The sequence below is a fragment of the Pelophylax lessonae genome (genome assembly GCF_965119305.1).
Source record: "Pelophylax lessonae genome assembly, chromosome: 4".
Taxonomy (NCBI): domain Eukaryota; kingdom Metazoa; phylum Chordata; class Amphibia; order Anura; family Ranidae; genus Pelophylax; species Pelophylax lessonae.
In genome coordinates, this window is record NC_138771.1 from 324124507 (window position 1) to 324138849 (window position 14343).

Sequence of the window (14343 nt, forward strand, 5' to 3'; positions counted from 1 at the left end):
GCAAAGTGTCATTTCTTCAGTGTTGTCACGTGAAAAGATATAATAAAATATTTACAAAAATGTGAGGGATGTGAGATACTGTATTTATGGACTCATAATTTTTTCTGTTGCATGTGAAAGCTTAATGATGGCACTTTTATTGAAATGTAATAAGATGAATTTTGTTTATGCATATATGTGGTAGGTTGATTCATATTTTTTTTTTTTTTTTTAGTAACCTCTTATTTTCACTTAGCACTTTAAAAAAAAAAAAAAAAAGGGGATAGCACATACAAACGGCATTTGATTTCAGAGTCACATCAGGTTTTAAGGCTCGGTTCACACTATTGCGATGCGGGAAGGCTGCGAATTCGCAGCCTGTTCCCGCATCGCACACGCACCCCCGGCAGTTCACACTGCCATATGCGATCCGCTGGGGGTGTCAATGTAATCTTAACGACACCCCCAGTTTGATCGCATATCGCAGTGCGATCGTGCAGTTCGCACAGGATCGGATCGCACAAGTGTGAACCGCTGTGCGATCCGATCCTGATGCGGCAGCAAAAATGCCTCCTGTGCGTCTTTGCTGCGGGTGCGGTGCGAATTTAGCCATACAAACTGTATGGCTAAACTCGCACCGCACAGCTGATCGCATGTCATGTCGGAGCAGTGCGCTCCGACATGACATGCGAACCCGGCACACGCAGAAGTGTGAACCGGCTCTAAATAGGTGGCACAATTGGAACATAAATTTCTGTTTAGCACCTAATTTAAAGGGACAGAGCACAGAAATGTATTTTTATACACCACACACCAGCTTTTGGCAGCGGCATCGATACCTTGCACTTTTTTTTTTTTTTTTTTTTATATCCATCCCACATCTTGTTTTTTCTTTAAAGAAAACCAGCACCTAGAGAAACTCCGAAGCCCCTATATCTAACATTATGTAAATAATAGTTGCTTGCTCTCTCTGGCTTCAATATTTTCGAAGTCTCTGATTTGAGCTAAGCGTGCAGATTCCATGCTAAATATTTGCCCAAGTCACTAACTTGTAAGGCATTGAAGTCGGAGCAATCTTGTTGACAGCCAGGCTAATTGCATATTGAGTACATCAGCAATTGCAGCCTCATACCCTCTTCTTTTGAGGAATTTAAGTATCAGCCAACCTAAAATGTGCATTTTAACATATGTGAAAAAAATGGGGGGGGAGGGAGGGATCCTTGCAATGAAACAGTTAAAGAAACCCATTAGTGGGAAAACTATAAAGGCAACTATTACTGAGAAAACTATAAAGGCAACCATTGCCGATGTCTAATCATATTTGTTGCCTGGCTTGAGTACTATAGATTTAGACCAAACATGTAACCAGTGAATCCAGCACTACTGATCTCCATACTTGTTCCAGGATAATGACTTTTAAAGTGGTTTTAAAGGCTCTAGGATTTTTACATTCTTGCATTCTATGCATTAGGGTAAGAAATATTCTCTGTGCTGCCCCCCCCCCCCCCCAATACTTACCTGCACCTGATCATCCTCCAGTGCTTTGCACGCGAGCCTCGGCATTCTGGGTATTCTGCCTCTTGGCTGAGACTGCAATCCCAGCCAGGGAGCCAATGAGGAGAGAAAGAGGGGGTGGGGCCGAGCCACTGCTTTTGTGTGTGAATGAACACACAGGGCAGTGGCTCGGGAGGCAAGCTGCCTGCTCTAGGGGCATTTGGCAGCAGGAAGAGGGCCGGGAGCGCTGGCGTGGGATCTGAGAAGAGGAGGAGCTGGGCTGCTTTGTGTAAACAATTGCACAGAGCAGGTATGAAATGTTTATTATTTTAAAAAACATTGCATATTGGTATCGGCCGATATTTTCGTACATTTAAAACGTTTTTTCTCTATCGCTCATTGACAGACGTAGTCCTCGGTGATTCAGCACCTTCGGGTTATGCTGCCCTCCACAGGAGTAGGACTAGACAGGAAATAAAATGCTCTGGCCACACCCTAGGGGCAGTCCCCGAGGGTATATCCTCTCTCTCTCTGCCACAGCAAATCAGTTTTTTTCTGTCTAGTTAGGAGTAAGGACCTAGATACCTTGCTGGGATCTTCGGTCCTGGCAGGATTTTTTTCTTAAAAAGATTTTTAGACAGCTTTTTTTCTCCAGTGTTCCTGTGAGATCTTCAAGCAAGAAAGCTGAACTGGGCGACGGGCTGGATGTTGAGATCCGGTGGTCACCCCAGTTCAGCCTACGAGCGCGTGCAGGCCATAGCTCCGCGCTGGGTCGGCCGCGACATAGTCCCACTGGAGGGACTCACCCTGCGAGTTAAACGTCTCGCTGAAACGCCAAGGACTATGAGTCACGGCGTCCGTATTGGTCGACAGCCCTCCCGCCCCGGTGGAGAGGGGTACTGTCAGGAGTTGGCGCCCGCCTGGTTCCGATATGGTGAGTAGTATGTTCCCCCTTTCCCCTGACGGGTCTTGTGGTGAACGCGGGCCCCTCTCTGTATGGTAAGGATGAGTTCCCCTCTATCCTATAACATGGCACAGATCCCCCTACTTTGAGTGTGATTGTTGTGTGCAAAAAGCCAGGAGGCTTGGTTTGGGAGCTGACAATCTAATTGTAAATATGTTAAAAGATTGTAATCAGTGGCAGTACTGGAATCTTACTGTGATAATATAAGTATCCTACCAGTCAGAAGCCACGGACATGTAGACTGCTTTCCAAGTCAGGTCTCCAGCAATAGCAGGCCTTCCGACGGCCATGCGGTCCGCCAGGGTCCGGTACCGCCGACCAGGCTAAATCCCCATGTAGAGAAGGTGTTGTGATGCTCTGCAGTCACGCCGCTATTCGGTACAACCGCCGCCATTGTTTGCTAGATCGCACGAGGCCGCCATTTTGGCGTAGCCTCGTGTCTCCAGCATGGGGGCGGCCATGTTTGAGGTGACCCAAACACCTCGTGGAGCTAGGGGAGGCGCCGGAAGGCGTACGGAGGGGCGGAGCCGCCTCCTTTCTTCCCGGGCAGCCAGCCAAGAGACTTCCTGTCGGTTCGAGACAGTGCTGAGACAAGTGCAGTGGAAAACTCTGTGGTGAGCCTGGGGGTCTATCTCTCTCTCTCTCTCTCTCTCTCGCTCGATAGGGGTCCCTAAGCAGCTAACGCTGAGGGGCTTTGTGGCGCTGGGGGTCTAAAAAAAAAAAAAAAAGTTTTTTATTTTTGGATTGAATTTTCCGGGTAGTAACTGGAATTATCATGGACCCTGTCACACAAGCACCCCCACCTGTTTCCCTCGAGGGGACCACGGGACCCGCCGGTGCACAGAGTATAGACGCATTTACATCAGCTTTGGAGTCTTTGGTGGCTCGGGTGGAGACGGCCTGTCAGGGACGGGGGTCAAGAAAGCGACCCCCGCCTACCCCTATATCATCTGACACCTCTGACTCAGATTCAGAGATGGTCACTGCAGCTGCAGGTCCCTCTGCAAGGGCTGTTATCTCAGGTAAAGTTCCCTCAGACAGTGAGGAGGACGTTCATTCTTCCACCATAATTCGGGAAGAAGCATTGGTGGACGCACTAGTTGTGCCGGTGCGGGAAACCTTAAGACTTGAGGTTTTACCGGCAGAGGCAACTGAAACAGAGATTCCCTTTGGTACTAACAAGCCCATCAAAACGGTGAAGGTTTTTCCTGTACCCAAGTGTTTTGGTAATAAAATTAAAGAAGAATGGGAGCATTCTAAGCGTACCTTTACTATTTCCAAGCGTATTGCTAGACGCTATCCGTTTGAGGAATCCTTCATTAAGAAATGGACGGTACCACCAGTGGTGGATCCACCTATTTCCAGGCTGAATAAAGCCACGGTTATCCCAGTGGAGGACACTTCGTCCTTTAAGGATCCGGTGGATCGAAAGGTGGAAGCGGAGTCCCACACTATCTTCTCCCTCAGAGGGTCAGCATTTAGACCAGTAATTGTTATTGGTCTAGTTTCCCAGACACTAACGGAATGGGCGAGATTGGTACGCCAAGACCTGAGGGGGAAAGAGGAAAGATATCCCCCAGGGAACATCTGATTTGATGGAACAGATTATACAAGGGCTACAGTTTGTCTGTGACGCAGCCTTGGATGCTACCCCCCTATTAGGGCATGCATCTATGTCAGCGGTAATCCTCAGACGTGTGCTGTGGTTAAAATGCTGGTCAGCAGACCTAGGTTCCAAAAAGACCTTGACGAATCTCCCCTTTCAGGGGAATCGCCTATTTGGGGCCACCCTAGATGAGATCATTAAGGACGCCACTGGGGGCAAGAGCACTTTCTTGCCACAGGCTGCTAAAGCTAAGGGACCTCGTAACAAGCGAGGACCTTTCTTTACCGCCCATAAAGGGTTTGCACGCCCGGCTGGAACAAGCGGGAAAGGCAAGACTCCTCCAGGAGGGTTCAAGAAGGGCTGGTCGGACAAACAGAGGACCGACTCAGCCAAACCCGAAGCAAAGGATTACACAGCCTGAAGGTGCGCCCCCACCCGGTTTGAGGGTGGGGGGACGTTTTCACCGGTATTCAGGACATTAGATCGAGCATCGACTACTGCTACCGGTGCGATTCTTCCCTTCCAACATTAAGTACTACAGGGAGCGGTAGTCACCGTTCCCTGAACAGATCTTTTCCTTTACCTTTTCCAAAGATTAGTCTCAATTCCCCACAGGAATCGGATCCGGTTGACCAGACAGACCAAGAAGCCTCTAGCCAGGTGACTTCGGTCCCTGAGGTTCAACCAGGAAAGATCACCGTTCCTGATAGCAATCAGGTGTCTGATAAATGTGTGGGAACAGAAAACGACCAGACTTTGTCGGATGGTCGGGGCCAGATAGCTCTAGGGACGCCTGGTTCAGATCCAGTCAGCGCCAGTGGTCCTAGAAATTCTAGGCTGGCCTCGTCAAGCCGGCCTGGCCGACTTGGACATGCTAGTCGCGGACGTTCCGTGGGAACTTCGTCTCAGGGAGTATCTGCGGTCTCAAGGACCAATCTACCATCGTGCTTTACAGTCGTTGGTTTTAATGGCCTGGCCATTGAGACCCAAGTACTGAAGGACAGAGGGTTGTCAGCTTCAGTCATTCCTACCCTTATTAAAGCAAGGAAAGCGACTTCCAGCAGAGTCTATTATCACACATGGAAGACTTATATCGCGTGGTGCGAATCTTTAGGATTTCCTCCACGTACCTATTCGGTGACTCGAATATTGGCCTTTTTGCAAAAACGGGTTGAGCAGAAACTAGCCTTGAGCACCATCAAGGGTCAAGTTTCAGCATTAGCAATCTTCTTTCAGAAACCTTTAGCTACCAAGTCCTTGGTGCGGAATTTCATCCAGGGGGTGCGGCATCTGGCTCCACCAGTCCGCGCGCCCTTACCGCCCTGGGATCTTAATTTGGTTTTGTCGGTTCTACAGAAACCTCCCTTTGAAAACATCAGGGAGATTCCCTTGCTTACTTTATCCCAGAAGGTGGCCTTCTTGGTGGCTATCACTTCTGCACGCAGGGTGTCAGAACTGGCTGCTTTATCATGCCAGTCCCCATACTTAGTGATTCATAGGGATAAGGTAGTACTTCATCCTAAGCCATCCTTTCTTCCTAAGGTGGTTTCAGATTTTCATCTGAATGAAGATATTGTACTACCTTCCTTGTGTCCTCAGCCCAATCATCATCGGGAACATGCGTTGCATTCCTTGGATGTGGTTCGGGCAATCGGGGTATACCTGAAGGCTACGGAATCGTTCCGTGAGACGGATTCACTTTTTGTGATCACGGATGGCCCCAGAAAGGGGTTGCCTGCATCTGCCGCGACTATCGCCAAATGGATTAGACAGACGGTGGTACAGGCTTATTCTATTAAGGGTCGGAGTCCTCCGTTCCCTGTTAGGGCGCACTCCACTCGAGCGCTCAGTACTTCCTGGGCCTTCCGCCATCAGGCGTCAGTGGTCCAGGTATGTAAGGCGGCCACCTGGTCGTCGGTACATACCTTTACAAAATTTTATAAAATTGATGTGATGGCATCGGGGGATGCCTCATTTGGCCGCAAGGTTTTGCAGGCCGCAATTTGAGGAGACCGGTGGTCTACCTCGAGGATTTTTTCTGTTGAAAAATTTTTTGTTGAGTCTCATCATTGAGGATGAGCATTGTAAAACTTCTAGTTGGCACCGGTTGGACCTTCTAGATTGGATTTAATTTCCATTTTTCCCACCCCTCATTTGTGGTACTGCTTTGGGACGTCCCGAAGGTGCTGAATCACCGAGGATTACGTCTGTCAATGAGCGATAGAGAAAAATGGATTTTTGTAAAATCTTACCGTAAAATCCTTTTCTCTTAGCTCATTGACAGACGTAGTACCCGCCCCTCTGTTTTGGAGTTGGGTTGGGTTAAATTCTCTAAACACTGCTTTGTGACATAACTGATTTGCTGTGGCAGAGAGAGAGAGGATATACCCTCGGGGACTGCCCCTAGGGTGTGGCCAGAACATTTTATTTCCGGTCTAGTCCTACTCCTGTGGAGGGCAGCATAACCCGAAGGTGCTGAATCACCGAGGACTACGTCTGTCAATGAGCTAAGAGAAAAGGATTTTACAAAAATCCATTTTTTTTTTTTTTTTTTTCTGTTTATATCACTTGACAGGTACTCTAGTGGAGGGATCTGGGGGATCTAAAAGACCCCAAACCCCTCCTCTGCACTTAAAAGCATTCAAAACACCAAGTTTGGCTGTTTTGAATGCTGTCATTTTTTTTAATCTGGCGCCGAGTACTTGGAAGTGATGTCATGACATCACTTCTGGGTTTTTACATGGGGACCCGATCCAAGCCGAATGCTGCTTTGATTGGGTCTTCAGGTGTCGTGCAGGCTGATTGCCCGGGTCTCCCAGGGGGACTTAAGCCCCGGGCGAGCCACGGAAGGGGGGTGGGGGCGTCCCCTCCCGCTCCTTGTAATGACAGCCGGACGGCTTCTCAGCCGCATTGGTTGTCATCACAAGACAGCCGACCATCTGCTATGGACGCCGTTACTGGGGTGATGCCTCTAGCTGCAGGCATCACTCCGGTACAAGCACTTTCCGAAATATCGGCCACTTTCCGATATATTGGGGAAAGTGCATATCGACCCTCGATAATCGGTCGATCAGTACTGGTAACCATTGCTACAGGAATGGAAAACAAAATGTTTCCTTGACAACGCTAAGAGGGAAATTCCCCTCACTTAGGTAGAATTCCTCTAACTTCTGTTTGCATATGTGGGACAGAAAGTGAAGGAAAATGTCCCCAATGACTCACAGGCAGCAAAATATTAACTGGCAGGTATATAGCCCTTCCCTATTCAATCCATAAATTAAAAGTTTTGGCTATACTCAAACTTGAAAGCACCTCTATAGTGTGGCTATGACAGCTAGTGTTAATAACATTTGAAGAAGCTTTACTGTGCTTTTCACTATGTACCTACATTATTTGCAGCTGTAAGCGGGAAAGGCAAAGCACCCTTGCGTAAGAAGTGCAGCGTTACAGCCAAGAGTCCTCCAGAGCAGGCCACGCCAAGTGAAGAGAGTAGCTGTGAAAAAGGGTGTCAGGTAACTAGTGAACAGATCAAGGCAGATATGAAGGCCGCCAGCGATCCATCTGAGAGGAACAAAGGCAAAGATGGTTGTGGTGAGGTGGGCACAGCAGGTGGAGTTATAAATGCTTGTGAATCTGCTCCGCAACATTTGGACAGCGATCATTCTTTAAATGAAAGTTCTGACCTTTCTGAAGAATCTGATTTTTGTACATGCAATAGGACCGGAGAACCCAGTTCTGCTCCAGAGCAAGCATCTAGCGCACGGTGCCCCCGTTGTTCCAGAAATATCAACCTGGAGCTGACAATGCAAAGAGGAAATAGTGGCGAAGGGTCTCAGCCCTCCACTAGTCGGTCTTTTCCAGGAAATGGACCAGAGTACACTCTCAGGACTCCACAAAGTGCAGCACAAAGGACTAATACAGAAACAGATTCAACTCCTTCCTCTGCCTTATGCCGGGCAGAACAGCATGAACGAAATCCCCAGAGGCCTCTCACAAGGGCAAGATCAAGGCTTTCTCAGGTGTCACTGGTGTCTGATGGTGGTGAGTGCCTTTTACTGCTTGTCTGTTTTTACATTTTTATCCTTTTGGCTCAACTTATTGTTGTAAGGCCTCGTTCACATAGCAGCGACGCTACTTCCCGGGGTGCTGCTCGCCCCGCGACCTCGGAGCGGCCGGCACGGACTTCATAACATTGAAGTCTATGACGGTCGCCCCAAAGAAGCTCCGGACCCTTTTTCTAAGTCGGAGCGACTTGTGTCGCTCCTATTAGAACGGGTCCGCAGCTTCCCTATGGAAGGCGACCTACGGCGACCTGTGAGGCGACCAGGTCGCCTCACAGGGTCTCCCCAGTGTGAACGGGGACTAATTGTTTAGTTTCTTACCTTTTTGAGAACAAATATTTTTTGTTTCATGTTTGTCTTTAAGAAGCGACACCAAATAACAGGAAAGCTGTGAAGAGGAAACGCACTGCAGATAAGTCTACCAGCACTAGTGATCCAGTCATTGAGGATGACCATGTACAGGTATAGAGTGTGGTGAAGCCTTTCTGTATTGTTATATACATGTGTTGCGTGTTCTGCATTAATAACTATTTGTTAAATTGCCTCAGCTCTGGAAGGTTTTACCCCCTTCATGACTAAGCCATTTTTTGCTATTCAGCACTGCACTAATTTAACTGGCAGCTGTGCAGTCATGCAACACTGTGTGCCCAAAAAAATGTATATCATTCTTTTTCACACAAATAGAGCTTTCTTTTGTTGGTATTTGATCACCACAGGGGATATAAATAAAATGATCTAAATAATAAACAATTTTCACATTCTCCTATAAAACAAAACATATTTAACAATTTAAAAACATATCAAATGCCTTCATTTTGTGCCAAAATATATTTTGCTACATGTCTTTGGTAAATAAATTCCCGTAAATGTATAATAATTGGTTTGCATGAAATAGTGTCTACAAACTGTGGTGTGTGTGTATTATCTATCTAGCTATATATATATATATATATATATATATATATATATATATATATATATATATATATATATATATATATATATATATATATATAAATACTAGTAATGGCAGCGATCAGCGACTCCTAGTGGGACTGTGATAGTGCGGCAGGCATTCTGACACTTTGCGGAAATGGAGACTGGCATCTCCAGTGACACTAATAATCAGTGCTAATAATATACACTGTCACTGTACTAATGACACAATGTTAACAGGCGCTTGATCACATATCAAACCAAAAGTCCATAATGTTAAAAGTCATTAATGGCACAGCGGGAGAAAGTCCACCATGTAGGGCAGCCATCCAGAAACCAAAAGTGTGGACTTTATGCAACAGGTTTAATGAATAAAATTATGCACTCACGTTAGTAAGCATATATTCATGCCCATAAAACAAGGTTCCAGTGTGGAGAAGTGTACATCATCCGGTCATGGACATCCGTCCTGCTGGAGCCGAAAATCCTTTCGTCGTGACCGGCTTGTACGGCAAGGTTAGAACCAGGAAGTAGGCTCGGTGTGTTTGCTTGACAGCGAGGCTTGGTGGCTAGTCGAACCTGGATGATGTCATCTGCATGTGACGTGTTTCCGAGCGTGCTTGCTGCCTGGGGGAGGGCAGCCGCGCTCCTTCTTCACGGCATAGCCGATCTGTTGCTAAATTACATAGTCGTGCTTAGCTGTTCTGGGCATCTGTGCCTGTCAGTCCTGCTGCAGCTGATCACTGCTCTAGAAGTCAGTACAATTGCCAAGGTTTACTCCCCATGTGACGTCACATGGGGAGTACCAGAAAGCTAGAAAACACTGCCGTATCTTGAGCTTAAATGTCTGTGCCGCAGAGAGGAAATCATATTCACTTCTTTCAGTCAATGGGCAGACCGCACACAGAGCATGCCATGAATCAACCAAATAGGAAGCGCATCTGCCGGTGATGTCATTTATGAAAAAGGGACAGATTACAAAAAACAAGTAAGAAGACAGTTCTGAGCAGCAATTATGAGTGGTGTTTTTTGAGGATTACAATATGATAAAGTTGTGTGGGAAAGTTTACTTCCACTTTAATTGGTATAATATATTCTTTGTTAGGTACACTATAATTGAAATCAAAGTTTTGAAAATTGCTGACATTTCCTTCTGAATTGGAGCTGATTGTATGGCTATGGTGCTGATCCAATGGTTTTAATACGTTTAAGTACCTAACCCAAAAAGCCAACAGCAAGTATAGTGTTCAGGCACCTAAACATGCTTGCAAGTAACTGCAGCAGCCTCTACACCCAAAAGCAAGGGTGTTTGGAATAGGTAAAGCTGAAACTATTGTGTGTAGTGTTGCTGCATGTCTGCTCTCCACCCCTACACTTCTGTTGTACCCATAATTCTTAGGGACTTTCTCATTGACCAATAGGCATGCATAAGAGGTGGAAAGAGCAGGCAAGCTCTATCGTAAAAACATAGCTCCAGAGCCTGGATCACAATGGCACAGCAATTGGGCATACAAACTGCTAAAGGTTTTTCTTGCTTCAGATTACCTGCACATTATACCAGCAACATTTGTGTTTTGTTTTTTTTAAGCAGTTTACTTAGGTTGCAAATAGCATGTTCAAGATTTGAAACCTTTAGTAGTTTATGCAGGTCAAGCATGCCCCTTGGTTTTTTTTTTATCAGTTATCTACATACTTTTGTGCATAATTTGAATGCAGTAATGTACACCCATTTGGAAAAACGGTGCGTGAGTTCACTCTTGACTCCTTTGCCTTTTATCCCTCACCCAGGTTTTGAACCTTAAATCCAAGAATCTTGTGGGTATTACACTAACCAATTGTGGCATTACTGATTTGGTTCTTAAGGATTGCCCAAAAATGATGTTCATTCACGGTGAGTAAAAGATATGTAAATAGGTATAATACATATATACAATAGTATCTCTTCTGTGATATATATTTTTTTTATAGCCCAGTAAATAACATGGTACTGTTGAGTAGTTTCATATTATTTCCATGGAGAAAATAAAAAATCCGATACAGTGATGTAGTTTCCTTGATAAGAGTAGAATTAAAGCGGAGCTCTGCCCAAAAGGGGAAGTTCTACTTTATGGCCTACTCCCCCGCTCCTGTTTGAAATGGAGCTTTTGGGCTGAAGGGGCGCAGCCTAGATGATTGGAAGAGGAAGTTCTTCTTTATTTTTGCCTGAAGAGCCAGCAGCGACAGACTTCCTGCCCTAGGATGACAACACTGTCCTGTCTGTATCAGAAAAGAGTTATTACTAGGGAACGTTGTCCTTCTCCTATTGTCCATCCCATCCCATCAAAGGGTGTGGTTCTGTAGTTCTTGATCAATTTAATTGATAACAGTAGCCACAGACACGGAGCGTGGGGGGGGGGGGGGGGGGGTGTTATCGGCTCACAAGAGTTCTGAAAGGATCAACAGTAATTTTAAAACTTATTAAACAGACATAACTCGGTTGTATGCTTAACAGACTGAAAAGGACCAAATAAGAGTGCATTGTTGGGGTTTACATACACATTAAATGGTGGGTTCTGGTAAATAGGTTAAAATTTGAGCTTCTATTTGTATGGCACTTGACATAATACACTTCACTCAAATATTAGCTTTTTGCATGTAATCTCACTGGGGAAACCTGACTGGTCAGCTGTATATATTGTTGACTTATTGATGGGCCCTAAGGCTGCCTTCACACCTAGGCATTCGGAAAACGCAGGAAAAATCACTTGTTTCTGCCTGTGTTTTCAGAAACCTGGTATAAAATGTTGCAAAATGCATTTGCACTGCTGTACTTTTCTTGGCTGTCCTGCATTTTATCACACGAAAAAAAAAGCGTTGCATCGCACTGGTGTCAATGAGGACTAATAAATAGAGAGCAAATAAAAACTTCTACACTGTATAAATCTTTTTTTTTTTTTTTTTTTTAAAGCCACAAGATGCCGTGTTTTAAAGCACTTGAAGGTTGAAAATGCTCCCATTGTGAATCGCTTTGACTATGCACAATGTAAGAAGCTAAATATGGAACAGGTATTGGACCAGATTCTTAGAATGCCTCCTGAGAGGAATCGCATAATCTACTTGCGTCCAATGCAGCAAGTAAGTAACTGCAGTTCTTCCCAAATGCTAATTTCTTAACTACTGTAAGGTCTGATGTACACTAGAGCTTATAAACTTGTGTTTAGGAGCTTTTGGTGTTTTTTTTTTTTTTTTTTTTCCAAAGCCGCAAAATTCTATAAAAGCCTATGGGATAGATTTACTAAAGGCAAATCCACTGTACAGTACTGCTGATTTCTATCATCAAATCATGTACAAGCAAAAATGCTGTTTTTTTTTATTGTCCTTCCATGTCCCCCTCAGAGCTACAGTGGCTGCACTTCCAAGTGCTTGTGTTATCCTTCACCCGTTGGTATAAGGGTAACTCGCCAGAAAACAGAGGGCCTCCAGGACCCAGCTCGTTCTATTAATAACCTCCTTGGTTAAAGGATATATTGTGATAGATGGCCCCCTGGGCTCACAAAAGATCATAAGCTTGTCCACCGATCATATGGTTAGGCTGTTTTCCAAATGGATATATAAAAACAGATAATTGCGCAATATCGTTTGGTATTTATTAAAACAAAAACCGAGGTAAACAACTCAGATTTAGACCCTGTTTACACTGGGGCAACGCTACTTGCTGGGGAGACCTCATAGGTCGCGGTGCGCAGCTCGCACCGCGACCTAGGAGCGGCCGGCACGGACTTCACATCATTGAAGTCAATGCAGGTCGCCCCAAAGAAGCTCCGGACCCTTTTTCTAAGTCGGAGCGACTTGTGTCGCTCCTATTAGAACGGGTCCACAGCTACTCTATGGCAGGCGACCAGGTCGACTGACAGGTCGCCCCAGTGTGAACGGGGTCATAGAAGTGCTGATAGCGGCACACATAAACAGCCGTGGAGAAGATAGCTGAACGCCGCTCAATTCCGGTGTGCGTTCAAGGTGTGTTCCAGCAAAGAGTGGATTTGACGAACCCGGAAGTAGTGGCCTCTGGATCAACCTCAATGCATTTTGCAACAACGCGTCATCAGGAAGTTGACCAGCGGCCAAGCATTTATAAATAAGAGGACCTGTTTGAGCACTTTGTCACAATTGTGGTGGAACTCTTGCACTGGATGAATTAATGGACTTTTCTTAATTTTGTATTTATATATTATGCATTTTATCACCTATTTCATTCATTTATTCATTGATTATATATATATATATATATATATATATATATATATATATATATATATATATATATATATATTATATACCTCTCTTTGCTGAACGCAGAATATCCACGTTCCTGTTAGGAACATTTTGACCGCTGGCCGCAAAATCACTGCATGATTTTTGCCACATTTTTGTGTTTTCCTGCGACCGGCGGTCAACTTAATCTGTGTGTACATAAAGCATGATAGTTTTGTGTCAGTTTTTATTTAAAGTTTTTTTTTTTTTTTTATTATTATACTTTTGTATGCCTATTTTTTTACAGTATGTGTGTATAATATAAATAATGGGATAGCTAGACTGAGCCCATACAGCAGACACACCAAATGCTCTAGTTTGATTGAAATGTTAACTAAGCTGTCTGACAAAGTAACATCTCTTCGTTCTTGTTTGTAAATTTCAGCTTGAGTTCTGTAAATTCTTATCTTTATCGTACAGTGCAGGACACAGGAATAGATTCATAAACCCTGGGGTTTTTACTGTTACCTTCAGGTTGGGCACTGGCAAAACTGCACCCAAGGAAGTTAGTTCCACAACTTTAAGTGACTGCTACTCAATTTTGCCATGGCCCTTCCTGACCCTTTCCATGGTTGCGGATCACCAACTTACACTTTTCGGTCTACAGCGACTACCCTGCCCTTTCTTCCCTAGGTCTTGATCAGGTGACTTAATTGCTGGTTTTGTATTGCTGGTTTTGTATTGGAAAGGTTCCCCCCCCCTGTTTCCAGAGTTACTTTGGGTACCTTTACTCTCTATACAGGGAGTGCAGAATTATTAGGCAAATGAGTATTTTGACCACATCATCCTCCTTATGCATATTGTCTTACTCCAAGCTGTATAGGCTCGAAAGCCTACTACCAATTAAGCATATTAGGTGATGTGCATCTCTGTAATGAGAAGGGGTGTGGTCTAATGACATCAACACCCTATATCAGGTGTGCATAATTATTAGGCAACTTCCTTTCCTTGGGCAAAATGGGTCAAAAGAAGGACTTGACAGGCTCAGAAAAGTCAAAAATAGTGAGATATCT

General features: G+C 45.0%; 1 protein-coding gene across 2 annotated transcripts in view; it reads left to right on the forward strand.

Annotated features, from left to right (window-relative positions):
• The window catches only part of FBXO38 (F-box protein 38), a 124297-nt gene that overhangs the window by 88691 nt on the left and 21263 nt on the right, over positions 1 to 14343 (forward strand). Inside the window, exons 15-18 of one of the 2 annotated variants that reach the window (XM_082253254.1) lie at positions 7443 to 8084; positions 8469 to 8566; positions 10829 to 10931; positions 11988 to 12154. In XM_082253254.1, coding sequence (XP_082109380.1) covers positions 7443 to 8084; positions 8469 to 8566; positions 10829 to 10931; positions 11988 to 12154 — 1010 coding nt within the window. The remainder of the gene's footprint in view (positions 1 to 7442; positions 8085 to 8468; positions 8567 to 10828; positions 10932 to 11987; positions 12155 to 14343) is intronic. The other variant, XM_082253255.1, reaches the window with a different exon arrangement.